This window comes from Aquila chrysaetos, chromosome 5 (assembly GCF_900496995.4).
Source record: "Aquila chrysaetos chrysaetos chromosome 5, bAquChr1.4, whole genome shotgun sequence".
Classification (NCBI taxonomy): domain Eukaryota; kingdom Metazoa; phylum Chordata; class Aves; order Accipitriformes; family Accipitridae; genus Aquila; species Aquila chrysaetos.
In genome coordinates, this window is record NC_044008.1 from 60,013,013 (window position 1) to 60,036,086 (window position 23,074).

Below are 23,074 nucleotides of genomic sequence, written 5' to 3' on the forward strand. Positions count from 1 at the left end.
TTAAAAATGGAACTTGCCCAATCATTTACTACTTAAAATGATCAGGCAATGAGGGAGATCTTTTTGGAATAGAAAATGCATACAGCCCAGAATTTATTCTGACTAAAACATTTATTTTCAGGTATACATGTCCGTTGCAAAAATGTCTTCAGTAATTTTTTATTTTTTATTTTTAATAGGTAGTTTAGCTGGAAAATCAGTATATGTATTTGTACAGGAGAAGGTTGAACTGTAGTTTTATATTTGAATTGCTCATTCAGCAACATAATAAGTTTTTATAAAAGCCATGTCAGATCCCAAATTCCAACATTTGCAATCAGCAGTGCTTGTATCAGGCTTCTGTCTGAATAACTGAGGATACTGTCATATCTGGAGAGTTGTCCTAGTGAACAGAAAGATTGAGGCAAGCAATTAGTTGTGTATTTCAAGGAAAATTATTTTTATTGGATAGCAATTCAAGACTATTTTTTTCTGAAGATTTGCTTTTGTTAAAAGGTTAATAAATTGAGCACTCCGAAGCAATCCTACTGACATAACTGTCACTCAATTAGTATCAATTATGCTGATTCCAGAATAAATCATAAACTTTTCTAGCCATACTTAAGATGACAGTTTTCTGTTGGATTGTTTCCATTCACCTCCAACTTTGGCTTTGGTTATGTGCTGTTCTGGAGACCCTTTTCCTATCAGTATCTGTGACCTGACCCTCTTGAGCTATATTATATCATTCCATTTTGACACCTTTTATCAAACTTTAATGAAATGACCCAGGCAAACAAATTGTCATTAAACTTTCCATCACTTTGTCCCTTGGTATCGTCTTTTATAAATTGGACAGCAAATGTTGTATTGATCTTCTCGTTCTTGCAGCTGAACTTGAAATGACCCAGACTGCTTGTTGTTTATGGCCTAGAGTTGCTTTTCCTTGACATTTCCATCCACAGCATGACATCTCTTTTGTTTTTCTTTCTTTCTTGTGGAGATGAATGAACAAGACATACGGTATCGAGACATCCTCGGTCATGGCAATGGAGGCACAGTCTACAAGTGAGTGTTGAATTTCACTTAAAATTTTTGAAAATAAGATTTAACAGCGCTCTTTTTTTTTACCCTTCGTATTTGTATTGAGATGTAGGTGGGCCATTGCTGCTATGCAGAAGAGATTATAAAAGAAATTCTTAATATAAACTTTTTAAGAATTCTCTTTACATATTTACAAGGTATCTGCTCTTGGGTGCTGTGAGGGCTGGTGCATTTTTATTATCTTTTTAATGCTTAGTTTTGAATCCCCCCTAGGTAACAAGTTAATGGTTCACAAGTGGAACTTGAAATGTCCTGAAGCATAATGAATTGCCTTCAGTATTTGCAATGCCATTATTCTTGCTGGCTTACCACGCCCTGTGCTAGCCCAGTACTGAGAATGACACCAGTGGGATGTGATGACATCATTGCTCTGCCTTTCTCTGGCAATTCAAAATTAGTAAATACCCCTTTCACTGTTGCAGTGACTTGCCTCCCTTTACGAGCAGCTTCACACACAGGCTGATAAATATATTAAATGATAAACTCCCCCAAATTTTGGTAGTGAAGCTTATACCCTGCAGCCAGTATTAATTTTAATATTATAAAGATTATAATAGCAGAGATACAGTTTTCTTGACAGGAAAGTCTTTCTCATGCATAGTGCAAAGTTTAAACTACATAATGTAATATCTGGTACTTAATAGTCTGCAGTGGTGTATGAAAAATATTCCACTAGGAATTAAGAAATCCATACTTTATAAGAAAGCCCTGAGGGAGTAATAAAGGTTTCCTCCAGAGAGCTATTTACCATATACAGTAACCCAGCATCCCATTATGATTTTGTTTATACCTTAGACATTTTAACTTTGATATTAACATTTTTTTAAAATGTTTTGAAAGCTACGGTGCATTTAGTTTAGTTTCTAATTGGCTGCCAACATTGCAAAATGGCTCTCCTTGCAGAAGATTTAATGAAAATGAGCTTCTAAAACCTTAAAGGAACAAATCCAGTCTTCGAATGGACTCTTCAGAAATCAGGTTAGCCTTGTAGATGGAATGTAGTTCAGAAATCTCATTGACGTTCTCTTGTAGAAAGATATTCCTAGACCAAGAAACTTGCAGAAACGATATTGTTTTCTTACTTTATAATAAGAAAGATCTGAGAGAGGGTTTGAACTTTACAGCTCAGTCAGTGACTTCTTGGTGTTTTCTGATTTAGAGAAGGTTGCTTCCCTTCTCCGTGCACTGATAGATGCTCTGGGAGTGATGTAGGTGGAAGAAGCATCACAAAGGAGGGCCACATGCTCTGGTCCCTGTGGAAGGCACTTGAGGCACAGTTAGGGACAAGGAATATCCCACAAAGTGATGGAACCCACATGTGTCCTTGTTACCCAGTTCTGGGTCATTTTCTTTAGAGAAGTAGCTGAAATAAGGAGCTAGCAATTTGAAATCATGAGCAGCGTAAGAATGGCCATACAAGGTTGTACCAAAATTCTCTCTCCTTCATCCTGTGTCTAATAGTGGCCAAAGTCTAAGGAATGTAAACCAAGGCAAGTGAACGTGTGCTTTGCTAATGTTTTTGCACTGAGGATCTGCTGAACTTAATGTCTGTTTGGCAGCTTGCAGCTGCCCTACTCACAAGGAACAGCTCTATTCCACGTTTGCTCTGTGTGCTTAATGCGTACAATGATGCAGTGCTTTTAGGTGGTATAAAAATATCTCATTCTTTTATAATGTTGCCACATACATAGTACATATTTCACGTTTTGTAAAATTCATATGGAAAAGTTGGATAAAATGCTGTGTAAAGCCAAACTTGCACTTTTTTACTTCTGTTTGTATTTCTGAAAGGTAGTATAGTTACGTGCCTGCTTTTTGTTTAATATTTTTACAAAAATATTTTTCTCTTGTGATGAATACTACTTTAGTAAGAGTCTGCAGGAGTGATGAAGGAAGAGAGATGTGAACACTTGAGGTGCAGAGGATAATAGTGCAGGAGGGAATGCATAATACTTCTGGCACTTCTACATTGACTTGCTGCATTGTGTGGGCTGATGCTGTGATCTGCTTCGTTAAGTGGTTGAGTGTTGCATTTGCCTGCAATTTGGGAAAGTAAAAAATTTTACCTGTAAAAACGTGAGCCCTCTTCTGTGTCAGGGAAATATTTTTACCTTTTTTCCTTTTTATTGCATTCATATTTTAAATTAGCAGTTGCAGTGACTTCACAGTATTTTCTGCAGTGCAAGTGTCATTCTGCACTGCTCCAGGGAATGTGCACCGTTTTTACATGTGGATATTTTACACATTCCTGAAGTTTGACTTTCTTTGCAATGCAAATAATAGCAGGATATAAATATGAAATAGAGTTTTCTCCCCAAACTGGCTTCTAAGCTATGCATTCCTCTCAGATCTTCCTGAATTTGTTTCTTGGTGCATTGGATTGAAGAGTTGTACCCATTCACTCTTTCATCCCTGAAGAGCTGCTGGTTGCTGTTGTTGCAGGGAGTTGGCAGTAACCATGTGGTGGTGATGTGCTTTGGACAAAGCACAGATAGAACTTCCTACATTGGAGCAATTGCCTCTTTGTAAAAGAGAGCCTGTTCTCCCTCACCAAAGGAGCATCTGTGCTACACAAGCCAAAAAGAAATTGCAAAATAGAATACTTACAGGTAGCTGGATTGCAGTAGTCATAGATAGCAGCCCACATATATTTTATTCCAGTAAATCAATAAACATTTGTCAAATAAAATTAATTGCAAACGTTTGGCTGTTTTCCTCTTCCAGCATTCCTTGCTGTCGGTTTGTTTCAGAAGAGGCTGTGTGTAGTATTGATCTGAATCTAAAGAATGAGTGTGTCTATGTGGTATCTTTCTTTCTTTCTAGCTCTTTATACTAAGTCATATCCATTATGGCAATGATATATTATCAGCATTTAACAAACAAGATAGCGTGTTGCAGGTCGCTGAGCAAAAATTTTCAGCCTCTCTTTCCACGTGAATTAACTACTATTGAAATAGTTTATTGAGATTGAAGTATTGATCACTTTTCATGCTAACCTTGGCTTAAGGGAGAGAGAGGAGGTGGTTTTGTTCTCTTTGGAAGACACTATGTTTAGTTAGAAAATGTATTTCATTTATTTGGGTTCTTTACAGCTGCAACTGTTTTATTGCTTGGAGAAGAGGTATCTTAGCTTTATTTTTATGACAGTATAATTATACTTTAGAAATACACTTGATTACTGTGTGTAGCAAAATTGTTCCAGTATATTGGCTTGGCCAATATTGCTATACAAACAACTTTTCAGTCAATTGAGTCTGGTAAAAAAATCAATACTTTATAGCAATATTTCTAGTGAGAACTTGCTGAATCTAAATGTTTTTCCTTTTTTAAAAAGAAGGGCTTTTTTAGTTGTTTGACTTCCTATTTTTCCCCTACCTTTTAGTACACTATTTTCTTAATTAAGGAATGATAACAATTATAGAGTTAGATATGGCAAAAAACAGTTAATTATTCTTGCTTTCTGATTGCTTATATTTTCAAAAATACATGAGAACATATAAATAATCCCAAACTGTATATTCAAAAAGTGTTTCTGAATATGCAAACAACCAGAAAGAAAGAATTCTTCCACTGGTGCATAGTGAGCAGCGTGTACCTTGTCTTGAGTAAAGATTGTCAAGAAAGTGATGAGATCTGCCATAACACGGACTGAAAGCACACCAGTATCTTTCTCCTCTGTTTGCCAGTCCTTATAGGTAGTTTACATCATTAACTGGGATTTCCACTTCCTGTGGAGTATCGTTAAGTTGAATTTTTTTGAAACTCTCAGGTGCCATTATTTCATGGAGGTTCGACCTGACAAGAGCGCCCTAAGACTGTTACTCTGGTAGATGTACGACCTTCCAGCTCTGCGACAGGGTTTCTAATTTTTTATCAACTATTTTATAGAAGCTGGTAGGATGGAGAATGCACAGTTTGAGCTGTTTCACAGCAGAAAACTTCTATATACCAGTACATCTATTTTATTTACTTAAATTGCTTTTTTGGAAAAAATCATTCACAGGTAGGTCCAAAAGACATTTAAAGTATGTGCTTCTGTGCTGCATCTTTTAGCTCCATCATTGGCTGCAGAGCTCTGAGACTGTTTTGGTAAGATTTCTCCTTTTTACTTCAGTGAAAGAAGGTTAACATTTTGGTTTGTGATGGGATGTATACGCTCTGGCAGCCAGTCTCAGGAGTAGCTACATTAAATTATTTAGACCTAAAATGCTTAGTTGTATATATTTTGAACCTAAGTATTACAGACTAAAGGTATTTATCTCTGGCAAATAATTACTCTGTGAAGTCTCTTCTCACATGGTATATCTAAAGTGTCATGATTTCCTTCCTTTATGTACAAGCAAAAATAATATTTTGCTCTTATTTCATGTTTTCTAGTTTTTGCGTTGCAATTGTAGCTAATGAGAAGTGAGATGTTCAAGGAACTCTGTTTAGGGCATGGTATAACCTTCTGTGTGCCTGGGATTTTTTAAAAATGTGTGTTGTGTATGGTTTGTAAATCTTTGGATTCTGTTAGAGGAGTCTTCAGCAGCAGCAAGCTGTAACACTCTGTATACTGAAATAAACATAAAGTCCCAATGATGCTGTAACTAATTTGTGAAGCTGCCTAGTATCTGGGAGAGAGGGAAGAAAAGGGAGAATCGGTTATCATCTTAGCAAAATGCTGTTAAACCAGACGGCTTCACTTTAAGTTGAGTAATTGGGAGAGAAGTGGCTGTTGATGATGTACCGCCCAGAAGAATTGTATAGCTAGGGAAAATACGGATAAACGTGGAAGCTTAATTTGTTTGAGCAATTTACTTGAGCAATTTTGCTGTTCAGTTGAGTTGTACATTCCAGCATATGCCTGTTTCTTTATTCTCTATCTCAACCAACCTTGGGGTGCCCCATTAGCACGTTAAACATAGCGCATGGCAAGACAGCTGGAAAGTTGCTATCTCTTGCAAGACAGCCTGCAAACGGTGCCTTGTGAGCGTGTTGCAGATCCTCTAACATTAGCAGGGAAAAAGCGATGTCAGTTCTGGAGTGAGGAAGCCGTAGGAGATTTAGCGGTGTTTGAGAGTGAGGGAGGTGGAGGTGATTTAGCTCTATTTGGAATGGTGATGGAATAGCCGGAGTTTATCATTGCCTTGAGGAGCTTTGACGCAGCAAGATTTGCTCCTTCTGGCTTGTCCCATGGCTTCTAATGCAGTACACTGGTGCTGTCATGAAGGAGGTCGCTCAAGAGGGTCTCTATCGTCCCAGTTTGTTCTTTAAAAGCGGTAATCATCATGTACCTGAAATGTTGCGGGAAGCCAGTCTAAATCTAAGCAGAGCTGTTGCTCTCCTCTGTTCATTCGTTTCTGTATTTCTGTATGAATATGCAATACAATGACAATAATTTGCCCCTCTTTAAAATACTTCAAAGATTATTTGGGCCCTTTTGCAAAGGAGCTAGTGTCATCCTCTGCACATGGTAGAGGGTAAACAGAGACAGAGAGGGAAATTATCTTCCCAAGACAGAAGCAGGAACAGAGCCCATCTCTGCAGGTTCCCAGCCCAGAGCACTGCCAGCTGACCCACGTGGCTTCATCGGTATTGTATTTCCAGGGGAGGTTCTCACTACACATTGCTTGTCCCAGCCTCGTGCTTGATGCGGCTCTGAAAAAAGGAAGTACAAGCAGGTTCAATGTTTTGTTTGGCGTTAAAACAAATCTGTGGCCATGTGAAGTCTGAAAATGGCATCTCCCTGCATTCTTGTGTTGCAGTTGTGGAGGCATTTTCCTTTATTTCCTTTCCCAGGCTACATTCATTTTCTCTTTCTCTTGTTTTGTTTTATTTTTAGTCACACTGAAAAGCATTGGAACAATAATAGCTGGACTAAGTTAGAAATATGCCACCAAATTTCTGCATATTATCATTGCAGTTTAAACAAGACTGACCAGTGATTGCTGTTCACTTGTTTCTTTTGACCCCAGCTATCACTTGCCTGCCTCATAAAATCTGTTATGCACAAAAGTGCATAAAATGAAGATAAAGTACCTCCTTCAAGTCTGACAAAACCCATTCCTTTGCAGAATGGTAGCTGCAGTGAAAGTAAATAAATGAATGGACAGCAATCACAGCCTAGTTGATGAAACTGTTCAATTAAAGCACAGGCATTTACATGGTGTAATTTCCCTAAATTGCCAATGAGCCCCTTTAGACACAACCAGTGTTCAAATTGATTTCAGCATTGATTTTGGCTGAAGCTGATAAATTTCTGCTTGTTAGTTAAAGTAATTTTGCAGAAGACTTTGTACTGCAGTATTGAAGTGTTCATTTAGCTGATGGTTAAAAGAGGAGTTATTTACAGAGGGTTCTACTGTTGTTCTGAGATGGGACAATTCCCCGGTCATCTTTTTACTTTTAATTTTTAAGCTTCAGTATACAATCAATAGGTTGTTGAAACTGATTAAAATGTATCCAGCCAGCTGCCTATGACTGTTTAATTAGAAACTGGATGATTCTTAAATTAAAGTTGTTTTGTTTGCATTGTATGCCCATAGCTTGGAAGATTAAGAGAATAGTAATCCTGAAAATTTGAGTTTGTTCTTGTTACCAATGAGTGAGGTGGAGTGTGAGCATAGTGCAGCTTTCTCTGCAGCTTGCCCCAATGTGGGCAATATCATCTGTTTCTTGGTTACAGACAACACTGTGTATAGTAGAGAATTGGTGAAATTTGCCACAGCCAAGCTATGCCAAGCTTATAGACACTGACTGTTCCCTGACATAGAATACTTTTTAAAATAATGCTTTTGCTCGTAGAAGTGAATGTGAAGTGATAAGGGACAGAAGAATGTGTATTCATGTAGGAATCCTTTTTTGCCATTATGCTGCCAGTGATGTGTTTCAGACTCTCTCCTTAATCTCTGATGTCTCTGTGAAGAACAGTGGGCATAACAACACTGGCAAGGTTGATGTTGATTTTTCCATTTCTTTTCACCCCAGATTCTTTGAAAATGCTCACTTAAAATGCTAAAAATTAACTGCTCAGATATCTGCTGGTCATCATAAAGATTAGCCAGCCATACCCAGCTCTGATGTATAACCACCTTCTCTATACGTCACCACAGCTGTTTTGATGACGATGGCAAGGAGCGGTATAAGAGGAGCAATGCCAAAATTGTTTCTAGCGTGTTGCTCATCATGGTGGTATCTCTGCAATCCAGTAGTGAATGGAGCGGTGTAACTAACCTCACGGTGTTTATGCTCTCAGTCTGCTCCTGGGGAAGAGCAAGCTTTCTGCTTGAAACTGAACCACAGTTAGAAGAAAATGCTCTTTCAGCTATTACAGTGAATACCTAGAAAACTTTTGCTTCTTGGTACAGTTCTGTTTTCTACTACTACTCATTACTGAATTACTGAACAGCTCTGTTTTTCCTTAATAGTTGTTATGCTGTGAGTGTCATGAACGCATCTCGTGAACAAATGGTTTGATAATGCAGAAAATCCAGTTTTAGGTCTCCTTGTGGAGACATGTTAGCATCTAAATTGCTGTCACCATAGGATGTGACGTACTTTTTGGCTCACTCTGTTGCTTCAGATTTCTTCCTAAAATTGTGATGGGTTTACTTTGTACTGGCAGGCTTTATGCTGTGTCAGATAATGCCTGTCCGCGTCAGTCTAAGCTTATGACTGCTCTGCTGTCTTTTGTCCTTGCAGCTACTTTAAAGCCAGCAGCTGAAATACATGACTGTCTGTATCTGATCTAGGTTGGTCCTGTGGTAGTGAGTGACCTAGTATTGGGGATGGTGGCACCACAGCCTCCTCAAGCAGCGTCAAGGCTAAGCCATCTCCGTCTTTAGTCCTTTCTGTCTACAGGTCTTTCTAAGGAATGAGGACTGAATTGTAATGGGATGGGTACAAGGAGAGCGACTTGTAATCCAGTTTTCAAAGGTTGACCCTGAATATTTGGCTGCAGTGGAGAAGGAAGACTCATCTAAGTGGTAACAGATGGAAATAGTAGTAGGTTACAGCATAAAAGAGGTGAGGGATTCATTCTGCTGTGCTTAGGCTTGGATGCCAAAACTGCCTCTTTCCCACAGAGATGGGTTAAGTGAGACATTTTGCTATTCGGTATTTTCTTTATGCAGCTTCTAGTGCCAATATTCTCTTTTGAAAAGTTTAAAATTTAGATACAAGTATTTTTTGTTTGTTTTCTAGTTTAACAACAAATCATTTTGCAATCAGTACTCAAGCATCTGTAATGGGATTTTAGATAGAGGGGAGGTTGGTGTAGATTGCTGTTTGAACTAGCACAGTCCCCATAAAAGCTCCTTTTTACAACTGCTGTGCACTTTGGATTTCCTGTTTTAACAGCCAGAGAGTCAGGCTAATGTGTTTGTCTATTGCAGAAGGCAACAACTGTCAAAGTGTTTATTTCCTAGAAACAATTTGAATCTGTTTCTTTAGATGGCCATCGGAGTACGTGACAATTCCTGCATTAGACTGCCAGAGTCTGACCAGGAGCGTGACAGACAGTGGCAGTACTAGGGAAAAAGGCAGGGGGGGAGAAAAAATTAACAGTAAAGCAAATCTGTGGGTGATTTGCTGCATATAGTTTGCAGCTGGTGACTGCCATGTCATTCTGCAATGCATAACACTTAGAGAATTGTATTCATCTTGCGCGACACTGACGCAGTCATTTTGCTCTAGGTTATTTCTCATAGGGCAGAAAAATGTTCAGTTTGACTTCGTTCAGTGCCCTTACATCCTAAGGTGCTGCTTGCTACAACCATAGCTTTTTGTGTTAACTTTTTAACTCAAATAAGAAACCTAGGACTTCTGCGTGTATGTTCGTTTCTGTTAGGAAATACTCTGCCTCAGTCCCAGAGACCTTTCGCGCGTGTTACTCTGTGCGTCGAGTGAGGGGTATGTCTGGAGGACTTCCTCTGCAGTTCATCAGTGCAGTGCTACAGGTGAGCAGATATGGCAAAACGGGACCGTATTTGTGATTCTTGTCGAGTGAAATGACATCTTGATGGTTTTAACAAATGTGTATAATGAGTACATACCAAGGTGTGAAGCAGAAGGAAATGTATCTGGGAGAAAGGACCTGAAATATTTACTTTTATTTTTACTTTGTGGCCTCAGGTTGCCACTCGGGAAGGTCATATTGGACATTAGGAGAAACCTCTTTGCAAGTAAGATGGTGCAGCACCGTTAACAGGGCATGAGAGTGGCAGGGGATCTCCATCCTTCGGGCTTTCAGCACAGAGCTGGACAAAGCTATGGCTGAGCTCATCTACTCCTCCAGTCGCACTTCAAGAGGGAGGTTGGATTAGATGATGTGCAGAGGTCCCTTTCAACCATGCTTTCATCTGCTAAAAGCATCTTTTAGCAGAATGACATACCAATGCTTTGGGTGAGCCAGTAGAGCTACAGCAGATCTGAGTTTGTGGCATTAGCCCTAAGTTTCTCTGGTACCTCAGCCAGAGGGGAGCATTGCATCCCTGCATCCTGCAGTCACATCACTAATGTAACAGTACTGTCAGTATATCATTTTGTCGTATTTGCTGATGTTAGTTATATTTCTAGGAAGGGAAGGGACTGACTCATTGGCATAGCAGACAGGTCATGGCTTTCCCTTGAATCATTTGGTCTTGCCAAGGAATATCTTATTGATTAGAAATTGTTTCCATGGCTATTGGGGGAAAAATATAAAAATACATCCTAGTGACCGGAGTGAACAGGTGGGAAGCAGGATCTTCTGCGCGGTAGGCTGCTGCAGGCTTCTTCAGTGCTTTTTTTGCATCAGCATTAGCAGCATGATAAAATAATTTTAATGAATTTTTGCTTCTAGAAAGAGACTGCATTTATTTTCAGTTTTCAGGTAATAGTAAACTCAGTTTGTAGTAGAAAGTTATTATATATGTTAGGAAAAGCTGTTTGAGAAAGCTCAAGGATCTTTGCGTACTCAGTCTGTTCTTCTGATGTGACCATCCTTGAGTCACTCATATGTGGGCAAATGCTTTACAATTAAAAATTAGAAAAAAATTGCTGTTTCTCTTGAGTGCCTGCATGTTGAAACCTGAAGTTAGTTCTTTGCTTGTCCTGGAAGAAATTATACCACAATCACAGCAAGTAGTGCAGCACCCCACTGTGCTTTTAGGTACAATTTCTCACAGGGAGAATATAAAATTGTTAGTCTTAGCAAGTTGAAAGAGGGAGAAATTTTTTGTTTGGCATCTAAGCTATTTATTAAGAACCTTGTGCATGTTCTGTTTGGTTGGGTTTTTTTATTTTACTTTTGAACTGAGTAGAAACTCGCCATATTCAGTGTATGAAATTTTTAGCATTAAATATTAGGATGGGCTATGGTTTGTTCCGTAAAGATGTTTGAGCCAAAGCATCTTACATTTCTCCCCTGCTTTTCTTTGCAGTAGACCTCAGGAAGAACAAAGCAGGCAATGTGAAATTCAGTTACCGTTTTCTTCCTTTTCTTTTAAAACGGAAGCCAGCTGCTTCTGACACTTTCGTTTTGTAATTTGCTTTCCTGTAGAAACACTTCTTATATACAGGGGGAGAGATGCCGAGGAGTTGGCAGTTCCCCCAAAGCCCTATTCTAGTTTTCCATGATATTGATTTTTATTTTCTGTAACACAAGGGATGCACACGCTGTACTCCACAGTCCATCAGAAGTTTTTCCGGCTTAGCCGGAGGGCTTTGTTCAAGCAGAGTGCACGCTTGCTCACACCGTCTTTCTTATTCCCCAGAATAACCCAGCTTTTGCCACGGAGCTGGGCAAGCTGCCTTCACACCGCTCCCTGAGGGGCACTCTTGATTTTCAGAGTAGAGGAGACAAAGTTATGCTAAAGGACTTGGCTCGCATGGGTCCCCTCAGGGCTTTAAATGTCTAGGGATGTGGTTAATAGTCAAGGTTAATAAAATATTTGACACAACTGTGCCAGTCTTGCTTAGAAGCTGTTCATTTTAATGAATGTAGGGGGCTCAGAGTAACGAACTCTAGTGGGAATGTGAAGGGAGACTTAAATTTCTTTTCCCCAGTCAGAATGTTTCAAAGTACGCGGTGTTTGAAGTCTGCCTGTCCTTGTCTTATACGACATGCGGCAGCTTTAAGCCAACCTCTCTGCATCACCTGCCGTGCATGTTCACTAGAACTTCCCAAAAGGAGATGTCGGCCACTTCCTCCATCTCACATTAGCAGTGTGCCAGGGCAGGGGGGAAGGAAGGTCGCCCCAAAACTCATCTTCTCCCTACCTAGCTTCCAGCTTTCTTGCTCTGTTTTTCCCCTCTTTCTTGGAGCTCGTGCAGTGCTTTCTACCACACTGCCTCTGTTGCTGGAATATTATTTTTTTTTCCTGAGGAGGTCTGAAAGTTGCTGCTTTCTTTACTCCATCCTCCCTGAAGATTTCTTCCTTTTTTTGTGAAACCTATAAAAATTTTGTTGGGAGTTACTATTCTGAGTTACTGAAACTCGGTTTTAATTAAACAACAATCTCTTAACTTGGTCCCTGCACCAGGTACTGCTAATATGTGTAAGGGGTGCTCCTGCATTTACTGCTTTCTACTGTGTTGTTTATCACCTTTCTCCTCATCTAGCAATGTTAAATTGGTTGCTCAGTCAAGTGCGGGTTTTGTCCTTTATCTGTATTGGACATAGAAACAAAAATATACTTCTGAGCATCAAGAAAGAACAGTTTGCTTCCGTGAAGAATTTTCATTTTCTGGGGAAAATGAGGATGAGTTATTTTCTTGTTTCCTGTATGTATTCTGAGACTAAGAGGCAATTTTCAACTACTAGCTTTTACTCGTCACTTTGAAGATGTCACTGCAGGTTGGTTTAAGATATCTACAACTTTTTGCACTATCTGGTCTTTTTACAGATGCACAGCACCTATTTGCAGTCAGACTTTGGTGAATTTGAAAAGAATTAATTGTCTTGTAAGATTGGTATCCCAAAATGGATTCCTGAGTTTTGCTTTTTTTTAATAACTTCAGTTATTATCCTCAGCCTAAAAAAATGCTGTGGCTACAATAGCTAACAACTGCCTCTTTTTAAATAAAATAAAATGAAAAGTTACGTGCAGAGTATTGGAATTATGGTTTCTTTATGTGCAGAAATTGGGCACCAAATGAATTGTCTGATTGTTGTGTTTATTTTTCTACTATTTTAATAAGTACTATGTCATTATTTTAAAATGTATATTTTTAAAGTATTTCAGTATTGGAGAAAGTTGTTATTATGGTGGTTATTAATCTCATAGCATTTCCATCAATTTGCACTTAAAATAATAAAACATCAAGTTTATGGTAAGATGCAATTCTGCAGCTAACCTGGGTGGGATCTGGGTCAGACCCTGCAGAAGAATATATTCTTAATTTGTCCCAATGTCTGTTAGGAGCTTCCTCTCTAGAGAGCAAAAGAGCACTCCATGCCATGGTATTTGTCTTGTAAATTCCCAATGTAACTAAGAGACAGAGAGGGAAGGGGAAATGCACATCAGAACCTGCTTCCTGCAGTTGGCAAATTGCAACAAATTTAAATAATAACTTTTCTGGTTTTTAATAGTAGACACTTGGCATCAGGTGTTCAAAATTACTTTTTAAACTTGTGATTGCAGAAGTTGGCTCTCTGATGTAGTACTGTCTCTTCAATTTCTCCTTAACAATAAATCATTTATAGCCACCTGTTCTCAATCATCTGTTACAGCTTTTGCAGTGGGTCAAAAGCAGACCAAAACCAAACCCCAACAAAAAAGAGCAGAAGAATGAACTTGTTTTCCCAGAGCTGGTTCCTGCAAGGAATGAAATTTTGCAAACATCAAAACAGTGTTTTCCTTGAATATTTTGCATTTCAATGCATTGAATTTCTACTCTTCACATTTGTCTTTAAGTAGTTCAGCAGCTATTTAGCAACTGTTTTCACTCGTTTTTAACATCCACTTGTCTTTACTGTTAGGCACTGCTCAAATGCATTCCTAGCAAGAGGAGTTGTTGTAACTGTTTATTAGGCGACATCATTTGCCTACCATCCTGGAAGATTTCTAAGTGTGTGTTCACTGAAATGTACAGCGTTGCTGAGGAACCTATTGCGTTTTGCTACTTTTGCTTCATCTAATGATCTGGTTCTACAGTGATGAGTTTGTTTACTTACTTTTGGAGGTGGCACTGAAATCTGTGAGAGTTGACCCTTGAGATGAGACTTCACATTACTTATAGAGTATGAATATTAGTTTAATCTCCTTGTAGACATCCATAGACTTACTGATGGGTGCAGTATGCACAAAAAGTATGTTTTTCTTCATGCTGTGCACATTATTCTGTGGAGGTTTTTTTAGTACATCCTTCTGAAGCTACATAAAGGTACTAAGTCTTCAGGCTTTAGCTGTGCTGACTGTAACCAAAATGATCAATTCCAACTTACAGTTCTACATAATATCTAACAAAGACGTTTTCCCTACACACTCATTGGAACGGGTAATTACTGTAGCAACTACAGACTAATTTGAAGTGTTAGCTGTTAATTAAAACACTACAGAGGTGTACGGTTGTCTTTTGGTGTAACCAAAGCTCCTATTCAAACTTCATTAATCACTTTACAGTTATTGTGTTGAGGAAGGTCAGGACAATCGAGATGCCGGATCAGCCTGGAGTAAACAAATTCCTTTCCTCCCAGGTAGCATGCCATTTGCAAAGCCACTGGACACGCTGTACCCATGGGCATGGTATCTCCTTTGTGATCCAATTCTCAGTGATAATTAAATGTTAAATTGGTACTGTCAGTGCTCTGTAAACCAAACCAGGTATCTGCCCTCTGCTGGAAATTTAACCCAAACTTCCACGGATGAATTAGCGTGCATCATAATTAAATAATCAAGTCTTCCCTTTTAATTCACTTGGAAACAGGAGATCTCTCTTATGGAAAAAAGATCAGCTTTCTTGACAAGCTAATTAAGTTGCCAAACTGTCCGGCACAGTACATATTAAGCTAACAGACGTTAAGCATGCTATCTCAACCTGTTCATTTTCTTATCATTTCTGCTGATCTTAAGTCCATAATGTTTTGCCACTGTTGATTCATCCATAGTTACAGCAGAGTTCATTTACTCCGTTGGATTCGTTGATTATGCATTCAGCTATCAGTCTGTCAGAGTTTTGTCTGATGATTTTGCTTTTTGCGTGTTGTACTGATATTAAATAACACTGATTTTTTTTTTTTTATATGCCTTTTTAAACTCTGTTCCAAAAAGCTAATGCCACTTGGTTACATAAATGTTTATCCATGAGTTATTAAATTAAGGTGAAGTTTTTAGAAACTGCCAAACTATTAACAGAAATTATATAAGCACTCAGGGTCATAAATAAGATTAAACAACAGTCTCGCCCTGTACTATGTATCATTTTGCATGCAAAAAAAACTGTTAAAGCTTTTCTTCTTCAGTAATAATTGCTAGAGGTATATAGTGGCAAAATATTGTAATTCTTTAAACTTAGTGCCCACATATATGACATTACTGTGCATAGTGTCATAAATCAGTATGAGACAATAAAACTAGTGAAGAGGAAAACCTTTAATGGTTTTGCTTTTATGCAAAATTACATTGGATTTTTAGTAGACTTTTTGTTTCACCTACCTTTTTATTTTCTTAAGAGTTCTTGGTTAGGAATACACAAGTCATTGTTAAATAGCCAATTATAAATGTTCGTCTTCAGAAAGACAAAACTGGAAATTTATTTTGGGCACATGTGAGCATTAACAATAATGCTTTCTAACTTATATGCACAAACACATACCAATCTTAAATACAAATGCAGAAAGTTCATTTTACTAGTGTTTTCTGTGGGTCCTTAGGTTATGATAAAGAATCAGTCATTACCTTTGTAGGTAGGTAGATAGGTAGTTTTACTTCACTTTGATTGATACAGCTGTGTATCTCACTGTCTTACCACTGAAAATACCCATAGGACTGCCAAACTTGTGTGATAAATGTTGTTTTACGTGCAGATTCTGAATAATGGATATATCATAATTTTATTTCATTGAAAGAAAATGTGAAAGTGGATGAGTTCATACTTACAAGTTTGCCGTTACGCTGTATGAAAGTCTTCAATGTGTAGATTTTATATAAAACATGCAGATGTAAAAACCTGCCTAATGGTTTCATTGTAACTATATTCTTTTGATCAATTGTTTTCATCAGTCTTTCTTTAGAAATGCTATATAAAATTGGTTTAACGTAAAACATATTAGCTCCAAGTCATTTTTCTGTGAAATTAGTGTATACATGTAGCACATATGTATAGAGGTAATTTTATGGGTTCTCAAGTTATTTAATTTTTTCCCTCATGCAGGGCATATCATGTCCCAAGTGGAAAAATACTAGCAGTAAAGGTAAGATATTACAGTAATTTCCTTTCTCTCTTTCTTTCTCTCCATTCTTTCTTGACCTTGGTTTCCTTCCCCTCCCTCTGATTCTTAGATCTCAATTTGTTTATTGCATTAAAGTCTACGTTGTTTATGCAGGAAAACCCCAGCCCATAAATTCAGTAATTCCAAAGCACAGAGTTCCCAGAATCCAGGTTTTGTCCACTGGGAATCACTTGGCACTGTGTGTAGGTACCACCACATCTTCCCGTGGGGTTACGTGGATGTGTCCAAGTGCAGTTGTGGTTTGTGTCTCTCTGTTGACTGGCAGAGATGCTGCTTCACCCTCCTGAGCCCTGGCATTACAGGAGCGGGGACGGAAAGGTCGCGGCATGTCAGCCTGTACCTTTCTCTGCTAATGCCAAACTGTCCCCAAGGGCATATTCTTCAGTGGTCTCTGCAACCTCGTTTTTAAATAAAGAGAATTTCCCTCTTTTCTTTGGGGTAATATTCTGTTTTCCTAAGAGATTTTGTGGTTTTAACAGCTTTATTTATTTTAATGTCCCCCTCCCCAATTGTTTTTTATCCAACTGATTTGGCTTTTTTGTTTGTTTGTTTTTGTTAGCATTCTTTGCTAACAGCAGTGAAGCTGTATACTGTAGTGCTATGTGGTCAGATAAATACCAGTCTTGACTGAAAGTTCGGTTAAAGCTGTGGTAAACAGTATGCCAACTCTCGTATGTAATTTGTTAAATTAAATTTGTAAATTAAATTATTAATACAGTTAATCTATTAAAAAATTGAAATATGTCCTTTTTTAATATATTAAACTTTTTTTTTTTAATTTGGCAATTTTGTTAAAACTCAAAGCAGTAGAGACTTTTGGAAGACAAATTAATTGTTGCATTCGTACAATTCCAATTAATAGTTTGGGATCTTAAAGTTGTATTTTAAAAACATAATTTGTGGAATAATTAGTTTAAAAACTGTAAAATGGGCGTTTGAGCTCTTTTTTTTTTTTTTGCTGTTTTTACATAATCATTAAATACTGGTGTAACTGAGTTAAACCGAAAGAATGTGGGGGTGGGAGAGGAGGGCAAGAGAAGGATTGATGGGAGCTGGTTGCTGCAAGCAGAGTTGGTGTTAAATAGAATTTAAAGATGTAAGATTATACTAAAACTTCAAATGAAGCATTTATATTTACCAGGCAATATTTACATATATGGGTAACATTCAGATTTGGGCTCAGATTGTCTTGGTGTTCCAATCAGATATAATTTACTAAAAGGAGATTCTGCCCATGTTTTGGCTTTCCTGAGGATCACATAAATAAATTCCTTCACCCCACTAGGAGAAAAGCAAATGCTTACTACTAGATTTGAAATTATTCTCTTCATGTGGAAAATATGGAAATTAAAATAACATCCAAGTAACTTCTAATTATATGGAATACAAATATCACTTGAAAAAAATTTGGGAAAAAGTCACTTTGAAAAAGTCCTTTCAAGTGGTATCTGTCATTCTGAAACCTGTCATGAGCAGTAAGACAGGAATTCTCTGAGTTGCGATAGGCACAAAAGTACAGAAAATTTAATATTCAAAAATATTTTTTATTACAATTGTCAATGCGGGACTAAAAAAGCTCTTCCCCTAAGTGCTGGGGTTGCATAAGGATGCTGCTTTTCCCTGGTACCTACTGTATTGCTTCCTCAATTTTCAAGCTCTACAGAGAGCATCGTCTGTGCCAGCCCTGCTTGGCGTTGGCATTGCTGCTCGCCAGCCTGCCCCGTGCTGCTGTGGGGCTGTGGGTGCCCTCAGAAGCTGCCTGGAGAGGAGGTGGAGGACGAGAAAATTCACGCAGGCAGGAAGGGAAATGAGTTCACCCTTTGCAAGGTTAATTGAAATCCACCTCCCTGTGGCAAAAAGCCTTTTCCCCCAGCAATTTCACCTTCTTGTTTCCCTCAGAGTCCAAGGGTTTGGGTAGTCCTCCCGGATAATTAGCATCCTGAAGATTGGGGAAACTGGGTCCTCTTGTAGATACTACTCATGGTGGTCCTGTCACTCTCAATTATATATATATATTTTTGTGTGTGTGATTTCAGAAGAGATACTACATCAACATGTGTGTGTTATCATAGTTTAAAATAACATGCTCACAAGCTGGAGGTCAGGAAACCTGCTATAATAGCGATCGTGCTGGCTTGCTCTATTAAGAAAATTACTTACCACATCTATGGCTCAGCATAGCCAGCAATAAAAAGAGGATGGTAATGCCAGTGTCTTGACATGATCATCACACGGATCAAGTGTTTTGACAGAGGATTACCACGCTAATAGGAACATCACTGGATGGATCTGTGAAAGCAGAGTTCTGCATTTTGGGGGCTTTTTTTGACAATAATATACAGACTTGATAGGACAAGATAACATGCTGAAAACCTGTTGATTAAAATGCTGTCAGCTGGTAGATAATATTGCAAACATACTGAACAGGAAAACAACCCAATGTTAATTCCTGTGTTATAGACCAACACTGTGTCATTACTTATTTTATGTAAACTTCACAGCTAGATAACGTGCAGAGGATTTAATATGTTATTCAAGGGTAACTTTTTTCTAATTAGAGGGAAAAATCCGAATGAAAAATTTGAGTGTACACTGGCTGATTGCTATTCTTCAACTGCTTTTAGTTTCTCCTGCTCTTAAGCTAGCATTTAAATGGACCATTTGATTAATCATTTGTATACTGACTATAATACTCCCAAATTTCCTTTGAGTTGTACATACTGTAAAAGACAATTATGTCACCACAGATTAAATAAGTGAATTAAAACAGAATAGCAGCTTAATTTGACCTGTGATTTTGCTCTCGTTCCCTTTAGTGGAACGTATGCCACTCCAGCAAATAGATGAAGTCATCCATGACAGCTTGTGATGAATTGCCGTATTTATACTGTATATTTTAATAGCCTCACACTAATTTAAATTGAGCACAGAGTAAATTATAATTCAGTCACTTGACTGCTTGTATTTAACTTGACAACTCATCCTTATTTGTCCTGGAGGTGTAGTGGAGAGCAGAGGAAATATGCTCAGGTATTCCTCTTTTAAAAATTAACCCTTCTCACTTGACACGTTAGGTATGTTCACGTACGTTCCAAGCATGCTAAGCGATTTCAAGATTGCTGTATTTGAGGCAGGAACTTGGTAAGGAAGATATGCAGGAGTGCTTGGAGCCCCTTGCTGAATTCCAGAGGACCACCATGTCATTTAAATTTAAAAAAATGCTCCCCTTGTCTAGTACCCTTCTCCAGCTCTACCTGCAAGGCACCATTTCAACTAGTTTTGAAGACAGGGCAGGCACTGGAGCTTGGTTGCCAGCCCCTCTTCCCCAACCAGCCCAGGTTACCCTTGGCCCCATCTCTAGACCGGTCTTGTCCATCCACATCCCTGAGGCTCGGTTACCCCTTGGCAGGCATGGGTGGCTGGGGACCACTGGTCATCGGCAATCTGCCAAGCTCGTCTGTTCCTTGAACTTTTGTTGTAGCTTCTGATGCAAACTTGTTAAGAAACTCTGCTCCTGCATGTGTCAAACGGCGCATGTTATTTTATGCCGGATGAATTGGGTTTTGCTTTTCTGCTCTCAATAATTCTGGTAAAATAACAGTGATTTTTTTCGCTACGAAGTTCTTTCCAAAGGTGCTGCTTTGGAGAAGTTTATTGTCTAATGTTACATCTCATTCGCTTACCTGTGTTACAGTTGTGGAAGTTGCAGCTAAATCCTTATTCACAGCTTCTTCCTTGGTAGCAATGGATTTGAGGAGGTTTTTTGGTTTGATTTTTTTTTTTTTTTTTTTTTTTTTTTTTTTTTGGCTTTAACACTGTCCCAGCCCATGCTTAACACTGTCAGCTCACATATTCTTAAAAGTTGTTTCACCCATACAAACTTCATTTTCCAAATAGGCTTGGAAATTTGATACAAAAGGAGTATGACCATGCAGATTAAGGCAGTGCTATATAGATTTTTTTTTTTTTTCCTCTTTCTGTCCCACATTTCAGTGCTATAACTAACATAAGGTTCCTCCAACCTTGACATCAGATGGGTGTCTCTCCTGTGTTGGAAGTCACACAAGCCATGCATGTTTAAATGGAAGAAAATATTTCTGTACAATAGTTATGCAGAGCAGGTGAGACAGTGGTGTCTCCTAATTTATTTTGTGGTGATATATGCTTGCCATAGCGTTGCAGTACATTTCTGTACGTGCCCTACCCTAAAGTATCCTGAACACTTGTAAATAGGGTAGCTCTGCTTTTCCAGGTTATCGTCACTATTAGAATGCAAGGTCTGTATGTAATTATAGTTAATGCAAATCAGCCAGAGACCTTTCTTCATGCCAGGTCTTGGTTGATTGGATGTCAGTGATGTATTTGACACTGATCATGCTAACTAGTCATTGTTCAGGTCGGTGAAGCCTTCACAGTAAACAAGGCAGGGAAATTTCTGACTACAAGTAGAATGTAGTGAGATAAAATTTTAATTTTATACTGATGACAAGTTTAAATTCTGTTAATATTCAGTGGGTAAAACTGATGGTATTCCAGCAGTTTATTTTAAGTTTTTCACGCTGGAAAAATGTAAGCGAATATTGTTGGCAAATGATTATTGATCTAGACAAGTGTGTTAAACGTTTCTTGGCAGCCCTGTATTACACTTACAATTTAGTTTAGTGACAGCTTTTATAAATAACCCTAAAGCAAATTCTTGATAGAAACAGGTTATCGTTTTTTCTTTTAGACAGATTTTGATACTGTAAAATGTGTGTGTTTGGAAATGGTCTCTCTGTATTTTGTTTTGTCAGCAGTATATGCAGCCTATAATATCTATTTTGCTAATTCTGCAAATTGACTAGATTTTGTTTCCCTTTAGCTTAAAGTATTAAACTGAAATATTGTGTGGTAGGAGACTGAGCCTGGCTAAATGCATTTGGAGTCCATTTTGGTTTATATAGTAGTACTTAATAATTGAGTGCGCAAGTCTTCAAATAATCATGGCAAAGAATTTTTTGTTAAAGTTGACTTTCAATGCTGGTTCTGTCGGAACCAGCATCCTTATTAAGAGGATCTGTCTTGAAAATCCTGAAAACTTGTAACTCGAGTGCACCCCAGCTTCACTGCAGCACTTGGTACTTTAGTCCTGGTTAGCAGCCTGGCTCAAAATGACGAAAAACGAGGGCATGGGGGAAGGAAGCAGCAGATAAGCATGACAGTGAGTGGCTGGTTTGAGCTGCTGAGCGCTCAAAGTCAGGTTGTTTGTAGTTGTTTTGAGGAATGCTTTGGTGATGCTTACCTAAGCATCTGTACCATCTGCTACCATCTGCATTTTTTCTGTATATTTAACAGTTTGCCATGTTTCGTACAATGTTAGGAATTGATATAAAAAGGAGGGTAAATATTAAAGAAACTGAAACTGTAAGAGTGGTGGTAAGAGATACTCCTTTAGGGCACCACCGAGACATTCAAAGATCCTTTCAATACTACAGTACTTATTTAGCCCTCAGAGTTACCATCGGCACGTTCAGCAATGCCTGCTGGGGTCACAGCCTTCCAGGCTTTTTCACCAGACATCTTTGCAGCGAGAAGAATCGGTGCTGGACAGGTGAGGAGGAGGCTGTACCGAGCAGGAGCTGGGAGGTGATCGCACTTTGGGTGAATAAGCAGCAACTCTTGAGTTTACCAACCTGCAGATCTACCACGCCTGCTCTTTACGTTACATGTGGGGCTTGCGTTCAAGTTCTAACTCGTCTCTTGGTCAAATGATTAAACCACAAACCCTATAACATTTCATGGATAAAATTGGCTGTATAACTTAGTTTACTTGTAACACATGACTTTTAAAAGCAAATAAGTCTGTCCCTCCATTTCCATTTCCTTCCTTTGCTCATTGCTCTATTAAAATATTCTTTCTACCTATTCCTCTCTTTCCTTTTCTCACGTAAGGATAATTAATACATGTATCTTCAGGTTTTTATTTTGAATCATTCACTTACTTTTTAAGTCAACTCTGATCATATGTCTGTTTCTTGTAATTTAGGTCATACCCTTAGATATAACACTGGAACTCCAGAAGCAGATAATGTCAGAGTTAGAAATTCTTTATAAGGTATATAGATTTTTCTCATTTTCATTATTCTTGCTTATGATCTTCTTGCAGCAAATTTTAAAACAGGCTTCTCTTTTTCCTTTCTTTTTTCCAGTGTGACTCGTCATATATCATAGGATTTTATGGTGCATTTTTTGTAGAAAACAGAATTTCATTGTGTACAGAGTTCATGGATGGTGAGTTGTGTATCTAGTGTGCTTTTGATTGCTAAGTATGTAAATGAGAAAATCGTATAAAGATGTGCTTTTCCGAATGTAGCAAAATGCAGTAGTATGACTTGAAAATGTGAAGTATTAATAACTTTGCAGGTAGTTTTTTTAAAAAACAGGTTAGTATTGGGATTGTGTTACATTCTCCATGGTATGCTGTATTTTCCTGAGTGTATCTTCGCTTACTTTTATTGAAAATGTAAATAGAACAGAAATAAATGCTAGCTTAATTTGTGGTTTGAAATTTGAGTCTTCCATACAATCTGTCCTCAC

At 38.2% G+C, this 23,074-nt stretch overlaps 1 protein-coding gene across 4 annotated transcripts in view; it reads left to right on the plus strand.

The window, feature by feature from the left end:
* The window catches only part of MAP2K5 (mitogen-activated protein kinase kinase 5), a 141,528-nt gene that overhangs the window by 29,715 nt on the left and 88,739 nt on the right, over positions 1-23,074 (plus strand). For 2 of the 4 annotated variants that reach the window (XM_030012951.1, XM_030012953.2), the window contains 4 exons: positions 983-1,047; positions 16,420-16,459; positions 22,524-22,592; positions 22,687-22,768. In XM_030012951.1, the coding sequence (XP_029868811.1) occupies positions 983-1,047; positions 16,420-16,459; positions 22,524-22,592; positions 22,687-22,768 (256 nt within the window). The remainder of the gene's footprint in view (positions 1-982; positions 1,048-16,419; positions 16,460-22,523; positions 22,593-22,686; positions 22,769-23,074) is intronic. The other 2 variants (XM_030012952.1, XM_041123748.1) reach the window with 2 other exon arrangements.